The sequence below is a fragment of the Carcharhinus amblyrhynchos genome, chromosome 10 (assembly GCF_965287045.1).
Source record: "Carcharhinus amblyrhynchos chromosome 10, sCarAmb.v2.hapA, whole genome shotgun sequence".
Lineage (NCBI taxonomy): Eukaryota > Metazoa > Chordata > Chondrichthyes > Carcharhiniformes > Carcharhinidae > Carcharhinus > Carcharhinus amblyrhynchos.
In genome coordinates, this window is record NC_137333.1 from 78,929,806 (window position 1) to 78,949,010 (window position 19,205).

The 19,205-nt window shown below is 42.5% G+C and overlaps 1 protein-coding gene across 6 annotated transcripts in view; it reads left to right on the top strand.

The window, feature by feature from the left end:
- fryb (furry homolog b (Drosophila)) overlaps nucleotides 1-19,205 on the top strand; it is a 360,066-nt gene that overhangs the window by 245,786 nt on the left and 95,075 nt on the right. For all 6 annotated transcript variants that reach the window (XR_013888056.1, XM_080197438.1, XM_080197440.1 and 3 more), the window contains exon 36: nucleotides 9,135-9,220. Coding sequence is in view for 5 of the 6 variants with exons in the window: in XM_080197438.1 (XP_080053564.1) it covers nucleotides 9,135-9,220 (86 nt within the window). In the remaining variant the exon portion in view is untranslated. The remainder of the gene's footprint in view (nucleotides 1-9,134; nucleotides 9,221-19,205) is intronic.

Here is a 19,205-nt window from a genome sequence, read left to right on the forward strand (position 1 = left end):
CTGGCTAGCCCAAAACTTATTGCCTTTTCCTAATTGCCCTTTGAAAAGGTGGTTGCGAGCTGCCTTCATATTGTAGAAATACCCATTATGCTGCGAGGAAGGGAGCTCCAGGATTTTGACTGAGACAGTGAAGGAATGGCAATATAATTCCAAGTCAACATGAGGTGTGACTTGGAGGGGAACTTGCAGATGGCGGTGTTCCCATGTATCTGCCTTGTTTTTCCTTCTGGGTGGCAGAAGGCATGGGTTTGGAAAGTGCTGCTGAAGGGGCCTTGGAGAGTTGCTGAAGTGCATCTTGTAGATGGCATACACTGCTGTTAACGTGCTTCAGTGGTGGAGAGAATGAATGTTGATGGTGGTGGATGGGGTGCTAAAGGAATGGGCTACTTTATCCTCTATAGTTTTGAGCTTGTATGTTGAAACCACATTCATCCATATAAGTATTACACCACACACTTGACTGGTGTCTTGTAGGTGGTGAACAGGCTTTGAGGAATCAGGAGGTGAATTACTCACTGCAGAATTCCCAGTTTCTAACTTGCTCTTGTAGCCACAGTATTTACATGATTGGCCAAGTTCAGTTTTTGATCAATGGTAACCCCCAAGATTTTGGTAATGAGGATTTCAGCAAAGGTAATGTCACTAAATATCAAGGGAAGATAGTTAGATTCTCTTGCTGGAGGTAGTCATTGTCTGGCACTTGTGTGACATGAATGTTAGTTGACACTTATCAGCCCAAGCTTGAATATTGTCCAGGTCTTGTTTGCATATGAACATCGACTGGTTAGATAAGAACATAAGAACATAAGAAATAGGAGCAGGAGTAGGCCATCTAGCCCTTCGAGCCTGCCCCGCCATTCAATAAGATCATGGCTGATCTGTCGTGGCTCAGTTCCACTTTCCCGCCCTCTCCCCATAACCCTTAATCCCCTCTCTTATCAAAAACCCATCAACCCGCTTCTTAAAAATATTTAGCGAGGCAGCCTCCACCACTTCAACGGGCAGAGAATTCCAGAGATTCACCACCCTTTGAGTGAAGAAGTTCCTCCTCAACTCCGTTCTAAACCGCCCCCCCTTTATCTTGAGGCTGTGCCCCCTAGTCCTACTGTCTTTTTTGAGCGGGAAGAGTCTCTCCACCTCTATCCTATCCATCCCATTCATCATCTTATACGTCTCAATGAGATCTCCCCTCATTCTTCTAAACTCTAACGAGTACAAGCCTAGTTTATTCAGCCTCTCCTCATAGCTCAACCCCCTCAACTCCGGTATCAGCCTAGTAAACCTCCTCTGCACTCCCTCCAAGGCCAAAATATCCTTGCGCAGGTGCGGCGCCCAAAACTGCACACAAATGATGCAGAATATTGTGTAATTATCAGCGAACAACTTCACTTCTGGCCTTCTGATGGAGGGAAGGTCATTGATGAAACAGCAGAAGATGAAAGGGCCTTGGACACTGCCCAGAGTATCATGATTGACAATGATTGACTTCCAACAACCACAGCCATCTTTGTAATAGGTATGACTCCAACCAGTGTAGAAATTTCGCCCTGCTTCTTGATGACTACAGCTTTCCTCAGGCTCCTTAATGTCATACTCAGTTAAGTGTAGCCTTGATGTCAAAGGCAGTCACTTTTTGAACTCTTCAGTTCAGCTCTTTTGTCCATGTTTGAACCAAGGTCAAGAGTTCAGTTGCACTGGTGGAACCCAAACTAAGCAACAGTGAGCAGGTTATTGCTAAGGACATGCCACTTGATAGCACTGCTGCAGACATTTTCCATCTTTACTCATGGTCGAGAATAGACTAATGGGGAGGTAATCGACCAGGTTGGGTTTGTCCTGCTTTTTGTGAACAGGACATATCTGAGTAATTTTCCACATTGCATGGTAAATGCCTTTGTAGCTGTACTGAAACGCTTTGGCTAGGGGCATGGTTAGTTCAGGAACACAAGTCTTTAGTACTATTGCCAGAACGTTGTCAGGGCCCATAGCCTTTGACGTATTTAGTACCTTCAACCTTTCCTTGATAACATGTGGAGTGTATCATTTGGTTAAAGACTTGCATCTGTGATGCTGGGGACCTGAGGAGGAGGCCATATAGATCATCCACTCAACACTTACAGAATCATTGAGATTTACAGCATGGAAATAGGCCCTTCGGCCCAACTTGTCCATGCTGCCCACTTTTTACCATTTTACCAGTCCCTATTGCCCGCATTTGTCTCATACCCATCTAAATCAATCTTACCCATGTAACTGTCGAAATGCTTTCTAAAAGACAAAATTGTATCCGCCTCTACTACACCTTTGGCAGCCTGTTCCAGGCACTCACCACCCTCTATGTAAAACAGTTCCCCTCTGGATGCTTTTGTATCTCTCACCTTAAACCTATGCCTTCTAGTTTTAGACTCCCTTATCCTTGGGAAAAGATGTTGACTATCTACCTTATTTATGCCCGTTGTTAATTTATAGATTTCTGTAAGATCACCCCTAAGTCTTCTACACTCCAGAGAAAAAATCCCAGTCTATCAAGTCTCTCCTTATAAATCAAACCATCAAAACCCAATAGCTTCTAGCTGAAAGGAGTTGCAAATGCTTTAGTGATGTTTACTGTATTAAAGGTCTTGGTCAAGTCGATGACCATTACCTAGAGGTCCTTATTTTGTTTTCAGGACTTTTCAATTTGACATATTCCAGAGATAATGTTCATTGTTCTCCATCCTGCATGGAAGCCACGCTATGATTCTGGGTACACAGAGTCAATGTGATGAGTGACAGTCTGATTAAGAATAACTCTTGCAAGAATTTTCCTGCTTTGAAAGAAGTGACATTCCAGAATGATTGTCCCAGGTGAACTTTGTCTCTTTCCATGTATAGAGATGAATTCATCCTTGTAGTCTTGGGGGACATTGTGCTCTGGTTCCAGATTAGATGGAAGTGACTAGTGAGTTTCATAACCATATGAATCACACGGTACTTGAATACTTCATGTGGAAGTTGACGACCATTATCTCCCAGCAACTTGTCCAGAGAAAAATGCTTTATTGGCTTTTGTAACTTCTGTTTGAGAAAGTTAATGAGCAAGCTCTTCCAGAGTGCAGTGCTTTTGAAGTGACTCAATGTGGACTCAATGCACAGCATGGCATTGTTGGTTTAGAAGTTTAGGAAATAATTAACGCTCAACAAGGGAGAATCTCATGCATATTTGTTAGGAGTTGGTTGCCATCTGTTGAGAGGGTATCACACCATTGGTTTAGGGCTATTGATGATGACAGATCTACATGTAGAATCTTTAGGTCATTTTTATTGGCAGCTGCTTGAAGTTGATCGGCCCTGTTTTCCCATGATTGGTTCTTCACCTTTCCTATTTTAGTCTGCAGTTTGTGTTTTGTATGGTGATATCTGGTGTTTCTTGTTGTTGATTTCTTGTCAGACAGGTAAGATTTGTGAGAGTCATGCACTTCATCTAGAAGCATGCCTATTGTCTTGGCTATTGTTGTTAGACCAGTCTTAATGCTTTCATTTAAGAAATCCTCAGCCCTCAGGTGCTGTGGTGTAAATAACACCCTCTAACTTTTTCCAAGAATTTTAAATTACAGTATTGTCCTGTGGGATATCAGCAGTTTTGTGATGTGATTGTGTTCCAGTTCTTGGCTCTTGGCCATGACTTTAAGAACAGATACATCAAGCTTCCTTTGTGACTTATTTCTATGCCGAAGTGCCTTAGATTTTAACTTCAAAGACACAGTACTCCTGGCAAGCCGATGATGTGATCAGCATTCTGGACCTCCAAAGGAGCAGGTGGAGTGCATTTCTTAAGAGATCTCTGTTAGTAAATATTGTAGCCCAACATGAGCCAATATTTGGATGTTAGGTTCATCCATGTTTACTTCATCTTTCTACTTACTGGAAGGCTATTTTTGTGATGGTCAGGTTAAACCCACTGCAGTTAGAGAAGAAACTGGCAATTGACATTTGCTCTGCCAATATGGTGTTCTGCTAGTACTGCTCTCCATATATTACAGACTATAACCACTAAGGCATTAAAATCACCAGGAATAATAAGTATCCTGGTGGGGTACTCCTCTAATTATCTTGTTGAGGTCATCATAGAATGCTATGTTCAGTAAATTATAGCCCTTCCTATAGGCTATAAAGATATTAATATCTGACATTATTTTGGTGAATGAAGAGCTAACTAATGCAATTGCTGGAAGGAGAGACCTGTTGCTAAAACTTTTCATCTTGTACTTATCAGTGTTGAACTCAGTTTTTGTACATTGAGCAAAGGAAAAATCTGGAGGCAAGGACAAATGTGGAGGCAATGTTGTCATTAACACAGGTTTATTCACAAAATCTCAAAGCATAAACATTGACTCCCTTCCCTCCACCCTCACCATATGTGTGTAAACCAGTTCTTATATACTTAAGAATGCTTCCCCCATCTTTCCCCAATTGATACTGCTGCTCTCACCTACAAACAAAAGCATGCACTTCATTGTAACATGATTCCAACATCAACAATCAGGACAAATGCAAGAATGCCAAATTTCAAATGATCACAACAATTTATACTAGAGGAGAAAAGAGTGCTGATGCATTGGCAAGTTTACTCTGGATGAGGCATTGCCATGGAGAAAGATCTGGAAGATGTGGTGTGGCGGGGGGGCACCCAGTGTGAAAAGCACTGGGTCCCCCCCACCCCACCCTCACCGCCCCACCCCTCCCCCCCATCTTACTGCCCCTGAATTTTTCCTGTCACCTCAAAATGAGATCAACCAGAAAGTGCTCCTTAAGTGGCAAGTAATTTTGACCATTGACTGGGACAGCCATAGTATTAGAGCATTGGAGGGAGAGAAATTTGTTGAGTGTATTCAGGAGGAATTTCTCATTCAATATGTGGATGGCCTGATTAGAGAGGGGACAAAACTTGACCTTCTCTTGGGAAATAAGGAAGGGCAGGTGACAGAAGTGTTAGTGAGGGATCACTTTGAGACCAGTGACCATAATTCTATTCGTTTTTAGATAGCTATGGAGAATAATAGGTCTGTCCCAAAAATTCTAAATTGGGGCAAGGCCGATTTTGATGGTATCAGGCAGGAATTTTCAAAAGTTAATTGGGGGAGTTTGTGGGAAGGCAAAGGGACGTCTGGTAAATGGCATGCTTCAAAACTGTGTTAACCAGTGTTCAGGATAAACACATTCCTCTTAGAGTGAAGGGCAAGGCTGGCAGAAGTCGGGAACTCTGGATGATTCGGGATATTGAGGCCCTGGTCAAGAAGAAAAAAAAGGCACATGACATGCATAGGCAGCTGGGATCATCTCTTGAAGAGTATAGTGGGTGTAGGAGTAGAGTTAAGAGAGAAATCAGGAGGGCAAAAAGGGGACACAAAATTGTTTTGGCAGATAAGGCAAAAGAGAATCCAAAGAGTTTCTACAAATGCATAAAGGGCAAAAGAGTAACAAGGGAAAGAGTAGGGCCTCTTAAGGATCAACAAGGTCATCCATGTGTGGATCCACAAGAGATGAGTGAGATCCTAAATGAATATTTCTCATCAGTATTTACTGTTGAAAAAAGCATGGATGTTAGGGAACTTGGGGAAATAAATAGTGCTGTCTTGAGGAGCGTACATATTACAGGGAAGGAGATGCTGGAAATCTTAAAGCGCATAAATTCCCAGGACCTGATGAAGTATATACCAGGACATTGTGGGAGGCTAGGGAGGAAATTACATGCCCCTAGCCAAGATATTTGAATCATCGATAGTCACGGGTGAGGTGCCTGAAGATTGGAAAGTTTAAAAAGGGCTGCAGGGAAAAGCCCGGGAACTACAGGCCAATGAGTCTCACATCTGTGGTGGCTAAATTGTTGGAAGGTATTTTGAGAGACAGGATCTACAGGCATTTAGAGATGCGAGGACTGATTAGGGATGGTCTACATGCCACGTGAGTGGAAAATCATGTCTCACAAACTTAACAGTTTTTTGAAGGGGTAACCAAAAAGGTAGACAAGGGCAGTGCAGTTGATGTTGTCTACGTGGACTTTAGCAAGGCATCTGACAAGGTACCGCGTGGTAGGTTGTTGCATAAAATTAAATCTCACGGGATCCAGGGTGAATTATCTAAATGGATGCAAAATTGGCTTCTTGACAGAAGCCGGAGGGTTATTATTGAGAGTTGTTTTTCAAGCTGGAGGCCTGTGACCAGCAGTATGTCTCAGGGATCAGTGCTGGGCCCACTGTTATTTGTCATTTATATTAATGATTTGGATGAGAATATAGGGGGCATCATTAGTAAGTTTGCAGATGACACCAAGATTAGTGGCATAGTGGACAGTGAATAAAGTTATCTCCAATTGCAGCGGGATCTTGATCAATTGGGCCAGTGGGCTAACGAATGGCAAATGGAGTTTAATTTAGACAAATGCAAGGTGATGCATTTTGGTAGATTGAATCAGGGCAGGACTTACTCAGTTAATGGTAGGGCATTGGGTAGAATTACAGAACAAAGAGATCTAGCGGTACGTGTTCATAGCTCCTTGAAAGTGAAGTCACAGGCGGACAGAGTGGTGAAGAAGGCATTCGGCATGCTTGGTTTCATCTGTCTGAACATTGAATAAAGGAGTTGGGATGTCTTGTTGAAGTTGTATAAGACATTGGTAAAGCCACACTTGGAATACTGTATGCAATTCTGGTCACCCTATTATAGAAAGGATATTATTAAACTAGAAAGAGCGCAGAAAAGATTTACTAGGATGCTACCGGGACTTGATGGATTGAGTTATAAGGAGAGGCTGAATAGTCTGGGACATTTTTCTGTGGAGCGTAGGAGGCTGAGGGGTGACCTTATAGAGGTCTATAAAATAATGAGGGGCATATAGAGAAGGTAGATATTCAATGTCTTTTTCCAAAGGTAGGGGAGTCTAAAACTAGAGGGCATAGTTTAAGGTGAGAGGGGAGAGATACAAAAGTGTATAGAGGGGCAATTTTTTCACACAGAGGGTGGTGAGTGTTGGAACAAACTGCCAGAAGTAGTAGTAGAGGTGGATACAATTTTATCTTTTAAAAAGCATTTAGATAGTTACATGGGTACGATGGGTACAGAGGGTTATGGGCCAAATGCGGGCAATTGGGATGAGCTTAGGAGTTTTAAAAAAAAGGGCGGCATGGACAAGTTGGGTCCAAGGGCCTGTTTCCATGCTGTAAACCTCTATGACTCTATGAGCATTGGCAGGCTGCCCTCGGCCTTGCCTGCTCCTTGTAAAATTGCAGGCAAATTGGGATTAGAAGGGAAAATGGCAGGAGGGTCAGGTAGGGAATTTTATAGATCCCCAGCCTGCAAATCTGCCAACAGTGGATGGTAAAGTTCTGCCCAATAATCATTATTTAGACAAGTATAGATTAATTTAGTAAAGCCGGCACAGGGTTGTTAAAGACATATCAGGTTTAATTAATTTGACTGAGTTTTTTTGACAGATTAAGAAAAAGGGTTGATGGAGTAATGTGGTTCATGGATTTCCAAAAGGTGTTTGACAAAGTAGCACATTATAGGCTTGCCAGTAAATCAGAGACCAGTGGAAATCACAGTGGTTGCTTGGATCCAAAGATGGCTGAGTCACAGTAACCAGAAAGTAGTGGTGAATAGTTTTTATTCAGACAGGAAGAAGGCATAAAAGTAGGATTCATAGGGGATCATTCAGTACTAGATCCGTTGCTTTTCTTGTTTTTTTATGTTAGACTTGAATAGAACAACCATGCAAATATGCCACTGCACTTACAGAGGAAAGCAGGTGGTGGGGATGAGGGATGCAACTGAAGTGACAGTATAACAGTAAAATAGATATTGCATTTAGCCCTGTTAACTCAGTAGGCAGTTGCAGCATTCAGCCTCCATATCTCTAGGCAAGAGAAAAGGGGAAAAGGGGAAATGAGCCACATTGCCAAAGTTTCTAGTCCTAACTGTTGTTCATTCACCTTGCTGTAAAATACATATTTGTGGATACTGGGTGAGGACATGGTTGAGTGCTGTAGAGATGGTTAAATAATAGCTACCAACTAAATATGCACATGAAGAGTTATTATTGGAATATACTGAAACTGTCACTTGAATTACCATTTTTAGAAGAGAACGGGGAAGAACATAGAACACTACAGCACAAACAGGCCCTTCAGCTCACAAGTTGCGCCGATCATATCCATACCTACCAGGCCTATCTATAACTCTCAATCCCATTAAATCCCATGTACTCATCCAGAAGTCTCTTAAAAGACCCCAGCGAGTTCGCCTGTACCACCACCGACAGCAGCCGATTCCACTCGCTCACCACCCTCTGAGTGAAAAACTTACCCCTGACATCTCTGTACCTGCTCCCCAGCACCTTAAACCTGTGTCCTCTCGTAGCAACTATTTCAGCCCTGGGAAATAGCCTCCAAGAATCCACCCTATCTATACCTCTCAACATTTTATAAACGTCTATCAGGTCGCCTCTCAATCTTCGTCTCTGCAGGGAGAAGAGACCTAGCTCCTTCAACCTATCCTCATAAGGCATGCCACCCAATCCAGGCAACATCCTTGTAAATCTCCTCTGCACCCTTTCAATAGCTTCCACATCCTTCTTGTAGTGAGGCGACCAGAACTGCGCAGAGTACTCCAAGTGGGATCTGACAAGGGTCATTACCTCCCGACTCCTAAACTCAATCCCTCGATTAATGAAGGCTAGCACACCATACGCCTTCTTGACCACATCCTCCACCTGCGAGGCCGATTTAAGAGTCCTATGGACCCGGACCCCAACGTCCTTCTGCTCCTCAACACTGCTAAGAGCCCTACCCTTGATATTGTACTCCTTCATCCCATTGGACCTGCCAAAATGGACCACTACACATTTATCCGTGTTGAAGTCTATCTGCCACTTCTCCGCCCAGTCTTGCATCCTATCTATGTCTCGCTGCAACTTCTGACATCCCTCCAGACCATCCGCAACACCACCAACCTTCGTGTCGTCGAAGAAAATTAAATTATTCCCTCAAATAAAAAAAACATGTTTTTCATTAAAAGCTGCTGTTTTTCTTTTACGTGTCGAATATATCCTGTTTTAGAATGTTGTCAGTGTGCAGATGTTTTCATATTTTCTTCAGATTCAACAATGTTGTGATAAGAGCACATGCACGTCTTGAATCAAGGTACAGCAACAGCTCTGGTGGCTCCTATGATGATGAGAAAGGTAAATTATTTATTACAGTTATTTGTTCATTTCAAACTGTTTGAAACTAGAAGTTGGCTAAATGGGTTACTTCAGCTCCACAACTTGTTCACAAAGTAAATGTTTGTTCAAACTGAATCCAGTAATGCTGTCTATGTGAATGTGCCAAGACTGAATGCGAGTGTATGGTAACAGTTGCTTGAAAAAAACATCAGTTTTTCCCCTTGCATTGGGTACCTTAAGTAATTGGTTCCAGGACTTCCTCCTGACTATTACAGTGGCTAGCACTTGCATATTTCCTCACAAGGATCCATTTAGCAACAGCATCCTGTGCTTGATGTCATCAGGGAACTTCTAAAGACCGAAAAATTCTTCAGATGTTGCCATAGCCTGCAAAGGCCTCATGAATCGCCCATTAGTCAAATATACACTTCAGCCAATTGAATCTGTGAAAATAAATCATATATAAATATGATATTAGAGAATAAATCATAATGAATATTATTGTATATCATATAATAAGTCACGTATCCTAACAAACACAATCCATCAATAATAATATTGACCTGTCATCCCAAAGATTAAGTTTCACCCAACATAAAACGTGTTTAACACGGTCAAACATATAAAACCTTTCTGACACGGTGGGCAGGACTTTCCGGCTGTGTTCACCCCAAAACCAGAAAATCCCACTCGATGTCAACAGACCTTTATATGCCCCACCTACTACAATTCCGTGGCAGGCGGGATGGAAAAATTCCACCCCCGTAATTTCTACAACACCGACATCTGCTCAGTGATGTGGAAAATTGGCTAGGGTTGTCATGTCTGCAGTAGAGTCATAGAGGTTTACAGCATGGAAACAGGCTCTTTGGCCCAATTTATCCATGCAGCCCTTTTTTTTAAAACCCCTAAACTAATCCCAATAGCCCACACTTGTCCCATATCCCTCTATACCCATTGTACCCATGTAACTATCGAAATACTTTATTAAAGATAAAATTGTACCTGCCTCTACTGCTACCTCTGGCAGCTTGTTCCAGATACTCACTACCCTCTGTGTGAAAAAATTGCCCCTCTGCACACTTTTGTGTCTCTCCCCTCTCACCTTAAACCTATGCCCTTTAGTTTTAGACTGCTCTACCTTTGGGAAAAGATATTGACTAGCTATTTTGTCTATGCCCTTCATTATTTTATAGACCTCTATAAGGTCACCCCTACGCTCCGCAGAAAAAGTCCCAGTTTATTCAGTCTCTCCTTATAACTCAATCCATCAAGTCCCGGTAGCATCCTAGTCAATCTTTTCTGCACTCTTTCTAATTTAATAATATCCTTTCTATAATAGGGTGACCAGAATTGCACACAGTATTCCAAGTGTGGCCTTACCAATGTCTTGTACAACGTCAACAATACATCCCAACTCCTGTATCCAGTGTTCTGACCGATGAAACCAAGCATGCTGAATGCCTTCTTCACCATTCTGTCCACCTGTGATTCCACTTTCAAGGAGCTATGAACATGTACCGCTGGATCTCTTTCATCTGTAATTCCCCCCAACGCCCTACCATTAACTGAGTAAGTCCTGCCCTGGTTCAATCTACCAAAATGCACCACCTCACATTTGTCTAAGTTAAACTCCATCTGCCCACTGGCCCAATTGATCAAGATCCCATTGCAGTTGGAGATAACTTTCTTCACTGTCCACTATGCCACCAATTTTGGTGTCATTTGCAAACTTACTAACTATGCCTCCTATATTCTCATCCAAATCATTAATATAAATGACAAACAGTGAGCCCAGCACTGATCCCTGAGACACACTGGTCACAGGCATTCAATTTGAAAAACAATTCTCTACAACCACCTTCTGGCTTCTGTCAAGAAAGCAATTTTGTATCCATTTAGATACCTCACCCTGGATCCCGTGTAATTTAACTTTATGCAACAACCTACCATGCGGTACCTTGTCAGAGATCTTGCTAAAATCCATGTAGTCAACATCAACTGCACTGCCCTCACCTTCCTTCTTAGTTACCCCTTCAAAAAATCAATTAAATTTGTGAGACATGATTTTCCACTCACAAAGCCATGCTGACTGTCCCTAATCAGTCCTTGCATCTCTACATGCCTGTAGATCCTGTCTCTCAAAATACCTTCCAACAATTTAGCCACCACAGATGTGAGACTCATTGGCCTGTAGTTGCCAGGCTTTTCCCTGCAGCCCTTTTTAAACAAAGGCACCACATTTGCCACTTTCCAATCTTCAGGCACCTCACCTGTGACTATTGATGATTCAAATATCTCAGTTAGGGGGCTCGCAATTTCCTCCCTAGCCTCCCACAACATCCTGTGATATACTTCATCAGGTCCCGCAGATTTATCTACCTTGATGTGCTTTAAGACTTCCAACACCTCCTTCTCTGTAATATGTAGACACCAGTATTTATTTCCCCAAGTTCCCTAACATCCATGCTTTTCTCAACAGCAAACACTGATGAGAAATATTCATTTAGGATCTCACCCATCTTTTGTGGATCTTCACATTGATGACCTTGTTGATCCTTCAGAGGCCCTACTCTCTCTCCCTTGTTACTCTTTTGCCTTTTATGTATTTGTAGAAACTTTTTGGATCCTCCTTTGCCTTATTTGCCAAAACAATTTTGTGTCCCCTTTTTGCCCTCCTGATTTCTCTCTAACTCTACTCCTACACCCGCTATACTCTTCAAGAGATTCACTTGACCCCAGCTGCCTATGCATGTCATATGCCTCTTTCTTCTTCTTGACCAGGGCCTCAATATCCCGAGTCATCCAGGGTTCCCGACTTCTGCCAGCCTTGCCCTTCACTGTAAGAGGAATGTGTTTACCCTGAACCCTGGTTAACACACTTTTGAAAGCACGTCCCTTTGCCTTCCCACAGACTCCCCCAATTAACCCTTGAAAGCTCCTACCTGATAGCATCAAAATTGGCCTTGCTCCAATTTAGAATTTTAACTTTTGGGACAGACCTATCATTCTCCATAGCTATCTTAAAGCTAATAGAATTATGTTCACTGGTCCCAAAGTGATCCCTCACTTACACTTCTGTCATCTGCTCTTCCTTATTTCCCAAGAGGAGGTCAAGTTTTGCCATCCACATACTGAATGAGAAATTCCTCCTGAATACACTCAACAAATTTCACTCCATCCAACCCTCTAGTACTATGGCTGTCCCAGTCAATGGTCAAAATTACTTGCCACTTAAGGAGCAGTTTTTGGTTGATCACATTTTGAGGCTGACAGGAAAAATTCAGGGGCAGTCAATGTTGAGAAAATTAAAATCTCCGACTATTGCACTCTATTTTTCTTGGAGCTATCTGTAATCTCCTTCCATATTTGCTCCTCAATTTCCCGCTGACTGTTTGGGGACCTATAGTACAACCTATCAAAGTGATAGACTTAGTGGCCGAACCCTCGGATATATCTCTTCTCAGTATGGCTGTGATGTTTTCCCTAATCAAAAGTGCAATTCCCCCGCCTCTCTTAACTCCTGTTCTATTGTTCCTATAGCATCTGTACCCTGGAACATTAAGTTGCCATTCTGTCCCTCCCTTAGCTATGTTTCAGCAATTGCTATAATATCCTAGTCCCATGTACCCATCAATGCCCTGAGTTCATCTGCCATTGCCCATCAGGCCTCTTGCACTGAAGTAAATGCAGTTTAACCTGGACTTCTCTTGCTCTCTGTTTTGCCACTGTCTGGTACTTGGATTACTGACAGTGCCTTTACTAATTAATGTGCTCTCTTTAACTTCTGAGCTGTCCTCAAACTTCTCTTTGCAGATATTTGCAGGACAAATCTATCCCAGCTAATTACCACCCCATCAGTCTATTCCTGATAATCAGTAGTGATGAAAGGTGCCTTTGATAATGCTATCAACTGGCACTAACCTACTCATTGAAGCTCAGTTTGGGTCCTGACAACTCCTGACCTCAATACCAGTTTTAAGAATATAAGAACTAGGAGCAGGAGTAGGCCATCTGGCCCCTCAAGCCTGCTCTGCCATTCAATAAGACCGTGGCTGATTTTTTCATGGACTTAGCTCCACCTACCCACCCGCTCACCATAACCCTTAATTCCTTTACTGTCCAAAAACTTATCTATCCCTGCCTTAAAAACATTCAATGAGGTAGCCTCAACTGCTTCAGTGGGCAGGGAATTCCACAGATTAACAATCCTTTGTGTAAAGAAGTTGCTCCTCAACTCAGTCCTAAATCTGCTTCCCTTTATTTTGAGGCTATGATCCCTACTTCTAGTTCTACCTGCCAGTGGAAACAACTTCCCTGCTTCTATCTTATCTATTCCCTTCATAATCTTATATTTATGTTTCTATAAGATTTCCCCTCGTTCTTCTGAATTCCAATGAGTAAAGCCCCAGTCTACTCAGTCTCTCTTCATAAGCCAACCCTCTCAACCCCGGAATCAACCTAATGAATCTCCTCTGTACCCTGTCCAATGCCAGTATATCCTTTCTCAAGTAAAGAGACCAAAACTGTACACAGTACTCCAGTTGTGGCCTCACCAGCACTTTATACAGCTGCAACATAACCTCGCTGTTTTTAAACAGCGGGGCTGTTTACAGGGGGCTGAGTGTAGGGTGACGAAATTTGCTGATGACATGAAGATGAGTGGTAAAGCAAATTGCGTGGCGGGTGTGGAAATTCTGCAGAGGGATCTGGACAGGCTGAGCAAGTGGGCTAGGACCTGGCAGATGGAGTATAATGTTAGCAAGTGTGAGGTTATCCACTTTGGCAGAAATAATAGTAGGAGGGATTACTATTTAAAGGGCGAAAAGCTGCAGCGTGCTACGGTGCAGAGGGACCTGGGGGTCCTTGTGCACGAATCGCAAAAACCCAGTCTGCAGGTGCAGCAGGTGATCAAGAAGGCAAATGGAATGCTGGCCTTTATAGCGAGGGGGATAGAATATAAAAGTAGGGAGGTCTTGCTGCAACTGTACAGGGCACTGGTGAGGCCGCAGTTGGAGTACTGTGTGCAGTTTTGGTCGCCGCACTTGCACAAGGATATATTGGCCTTGGAGGGAGTGCAGAGGAGGTTCACTAGGCTGATACCGGAGATGAGGGGGTTGGACTATAAAGAGAGACTAAATAGACTGGGTCTGTACTCTTTGAAATTTAGAAGGATGAGGAGGGATCTTATAGAGACGTATAATGTAATGAAAGGGATGGATAGGGTAGAGGTAGAGAGATTCTTCCCGCTTAGAAAGGATAGCAGGACTAGAGGACACAGCCTCAAGATAAGGGAGGGGGGGGCAGTTTAGATCAGAGTTGAGGAGGAACTTCTTCACTCAAAGGATGGTGAATCTCTGGAATTCTCTGCCCGTTGAAGTGGTGGAGGCTACCTCGCTAAATATATTTAAGTCACGGGTAGATAGGTTTTTGACAGACAAGGGAATTAAGGGTTATGGGGAGAAAGCGGGAAAGTGGAACTGATCCACTTCAGATCAGCCGTGATCTTGTTGAATGGCGGGGCAGGCTCAAAGGGCTAGATGGCCTACTCCTGCTCCTATTTCTCATGTTCTTATGTTCTTAAACTCCATCCCTGTAGCAATGAAGGTCAAAATTCCATTTGCCTTTTTTTCCTAAGCATGGACAAAGAGTTGAATTCAAGAGACGAACTGAGACATATAATTTTTCAAAGATATGTGGCAGATCAGAAGACTGGACAGAATATTTTTTAAAAAACAAAGAATAGCTAAAACGTTAATAAGGAAGGAAAAAAGAGCTTTGATAGATATTTTTAAAAAAAGTTAACTAAGTGCCCATTGCTCTCACAAAGTAAGTCTGGAAAGCTAATAAAAAAAAGGAAGTGAATGGTACAGATATTTTGCAATGACCTGCATTATAGAGGACACAAGTAGCATCCCAGAAATAGCTGTAAGTCAGGATTTGAAATGGAGGGAGCAATTCAAGAAAATTATAGTCACCAGGGAAATAGTACTGAGCAAATTGTTGGAGTAGCGGGTTGACAAGTCCCTGGCTACTGATAGATTTCACCCTAGAGCCTTAAAAGAAGTGGCTGGTGAGATAGTTGTGTTGTTTTTAATTTTCCACAATTCAGTAGATTCAGGGACGGTTCCATTGGATTGGAAAATAGCTGAAATAATTCCTAAAAATGAAGAGAGCCAGAAAGCAGGAAACTATAGACCAGTTAGCTTAACATCTGCTGTAGGAAAATGCTAGAAGTTGTTATTTAAAATGTTATAAGAGGGCATTTAGATTAATCCAATGTAATCAGACTCAACATGGTATTGCGAAGTGGAAATCTTGTTTAAACAATTTATTGGAGCTTTTTTATATTTACCTACGGGATGTGAGCGCCACTGACTCGGCCAGCATTTATTGCCCATCCCTAATTAGCCTTGAGAAGGTGGTGGTGAGCTGCTGCGTTCCTGTGGTGTAGGTACACCCACAGTGCTGTTGAGGACAGAGTTCCAGGATTTTGACTTAGCGACAGTGAAGGAGTGGCTATATATTTCCAAGTCAGGATGGTGAGCAACTTGGAGAGGACCTTCCAGGTGGTGGTGTTCCACCTTTTCCTTCTAGTTAGTAGATAAGTGGCAGATAAGTGGTATATAGAGTTTAACCTGAAAACTTTGGAAGGAGTAATTTGATAAGAAATTACTCAATGAATAGTAGGACACTAGGAAGTTCTTTGGAACAAAGGGACTTTGGTGTATTTGTCCACAGATATTTGAAGGCAGAAAGGCATGTCAGTAGGGTGGTGAAATTATTAATTTCATCTCAATTATTAATTGAGGCATGGATTACAAAAGCGGGGAAATCATGTTGGAATTGTATACAACTTTGATGAGGCCACAGCTCTGTTCGCCACATTATTGGAAGGATGTGATTGCACTGGAGGGGATGCAGAGGAGATTCACCAGGGTGTTGTTATGAAGAGAGGTTGCGTAAACCTGGGTTGTTTTCATTGCAGCAGAGAAGACCGAGAGGCGACCTGATTGAGGTGTACAAGATTATGAAAGACATGGATAGTCCTAAAGGCTTACCACTATTTTGAGACTATGTTCCATGGTTTCAGACCTTAGCTAGGAGAAACATACTCCCTATATCTATCTACCCTGTCAGAAAATTGTTCGTTTGAATGAGATCGCATCTTGCTCTTTTAAATTCCAGAGAAAGTAGACCCACTCTCCTCATAGGATGATCCCACCATCTCAGGAATCAGACAACAGTTGCTCACTCCCTTAATGGAAAATATATCCTCCCTTAGGTAAGGGGACCAAAACTGTACACTGTAATAAGTCTTCAGAGGCAGAAGTCCCTTCACCAAAATCCCTTCATTTACAATTCCAACAGCAGTACATAGGGTCTATCGGTCAGCAGTCTACCTTCAGGAGTGCCAGAGGAACTAACACTCCCAGTTAAATACGAGGAAAAGATTTCCTGATTGATTCAATTGAGGGGCAATCAGGGAATTTTTTTTCTCCCCAACCAAATAAAGAAACTCAAATTAACTTAGGGACAAATTAAAAGGGGCAGCTCCCCAAGAGGAGAGGAAACAGCCTGAACAAAAAATAAAGTTGAAAGGAAACTTAAAACATTAAATCATAATATGATTTTTGGGTTTAATAATACACCTCAACCCTACGGTGCCCAGCGGGCACGGAAGGCATCAACTGAGCCCGTGGATTCCACATGCTTCCTCTCTAGGGGCACCTGGCCGTGAATATAGCCGCGGTAGAAGGGCAGACAGGATGGATGACCCCGTCGATTGCCCACTGCCTGGATCTGTTGACGGCACGCTTTGCCTGACCCAGGAGCAGGTTATGGGCCAATCAGGGAGTTCATATTCCAATAGGCCAACCTCAGTGGCCTAATTGAAATCATTACATACGCAGTACTCCAGGTGTAGTCTCACCAAGGCCCTATTCAATTTCAGCAAAACCTCATTATTCCGTACTTAAATCCTTTTGCAATATAAGCCAACATTATCTTTTTGCACCTTCATGTTAGCTTTCAGTGACTCATCAAGAATAACATCCAGGTCCATTTGGGTGTCAACGCTTTCCAATCTCGCACCATTTAAAAAGTACTCTACATTTGTGATTTTCTAAGCACTGTGGATAGCTTCCTATTTTTCCGCATTATAATCCACCTGCTATGTTCTTGGCTATTCATTAAACTGTCTAAACTGCCTTGAAGCCTCTTTGCATCCTCCTCAAAATTTGCATTCCCACCTAGCTCTGTGTCATCAGCAAAGTTGGAAATATTACAATTGATCCCCACATCCAAATCATTGATATAGATTCTGAACAGCCTGAGCCCAAACATGGTCACAGCCTGCCAACCCTAGAAAGATCTATTTATTTCTACTCTCTGTTTTCTGTCCATTAACCAGTTCTCAATCCATAGCTGTACATTACCCTTTAACTCACGTGTTCTAATTTTGTTTACTCACCTCTTTTCTGGGATATATGAACATATGAGTTAGGAATAGATTGTTTGGTTCCTTGAGGCTGCTTTGCCATTCAATAAGATCATGGCTGATCTGATTGTCACTTCAATGCCACATTCCTGCCCACACCCGAGAATCTTTCACCCCCTTGTTAATCTATTTAGTTCTGTCTTAAAAATATTCAAAGACTTTGCTTCCACCGCCTTTTGAAGAAGAAAGTTCCAGAGACTCACAACCTTCTGAGAGAAAATGATTCTCTTCATCTCTGCCTTAATTGATTGACCCTTATTTTTAAACAGTGACCCCTACTTCTGGATTATACAGCAAGAGTACTAGTCTAATAAACTTTCTCCTAACTGTTTCTAATGCAATTACATGCTTCCTTAAATAAGGAGATCAGTGCTATTCACAACACTCTCAGCAATGCCCTGTACAACTGAAACATTACCTCCCCACTTTTTTAATCAATTCCCCTCACAATAAATGATATAATTCTATTAGCTTTCCTAATTGCTTTCTGTACCTTGTCTTTTGTGTTTCATGCATTAGGACACCAAGATCCCTCTGCAATCTCTCACCGCTTGGACAATAACTTCTTTATTCTCCCAGCCAAAATAGACAGTTTCACATTTGCCCATGTTATACTCCTTTTGCCAGATTTCTGCCCCACCACTTAATCCTTCTATGTTGCTTTGTAACCTCTTTACAAGTAACAAAGAAAATTACAGCACAGGAACAAGCCCTTTGACCCTACAAGTCTGCACCGACCATGCTGTCCAACTGAACTAAAACCCCTTATCCTTCCGGGCAACATATCTCTCTATTCCCATCCTATTCACATATTTGTCAAGACGCCCCTTAAAAGTCACTATCGTATCTGCTTCCACTAACCCCGCCAGCAGCAAGTTCCAGGCACTATCGTATCTGCTTCCACTAACCCCGCCGGCAGCAAGTCCTGGTCCGAGGCCAGAACTCTCCATTCACCTGACGAAGAGGCAGTCCCCTCGAAAGCTTGTGAGTTTACTATCAAATAAATCGGTTGGACTAAAACCTGGTGTTGTCAGACTTTTTACTAAAAAAATTTGCGTCATACATCTCCTTTAAATCTTGCCCCTCACACCATAAACCTATGCCCCTTAGTAATTGACTCTTCCACCCTGTGGAAAATACCTCTGACTATCCACTCTGTCCATTTCCCTCATAATTTTCTAGACTTCTCTCAGGTCGCCCCTCAACTCCATTGTCCAGTGAAAACAAACTAAGTTTCTCCAGCCTCTTCTCTTAGCTAATGCCCTCCATATCAGACAACATTCTGATAAGTCTTTTCTGTTCCCATTCCAAAGCCTCCACATCCTTCTGGTAGTGTGGCAACCAGAATTGAACACTGTATTCCAAGTACAACCTAACTAAGGTTCTATAAAGCTGCAACATGACTTGCCAAGTTTTAAACTCAGTGCCCCGGCCAATGAAGGCAAGCATTCCATATATCTCGACTATCCTCTCTACCTGCATTGCCACTTTCAGTCACCTGTG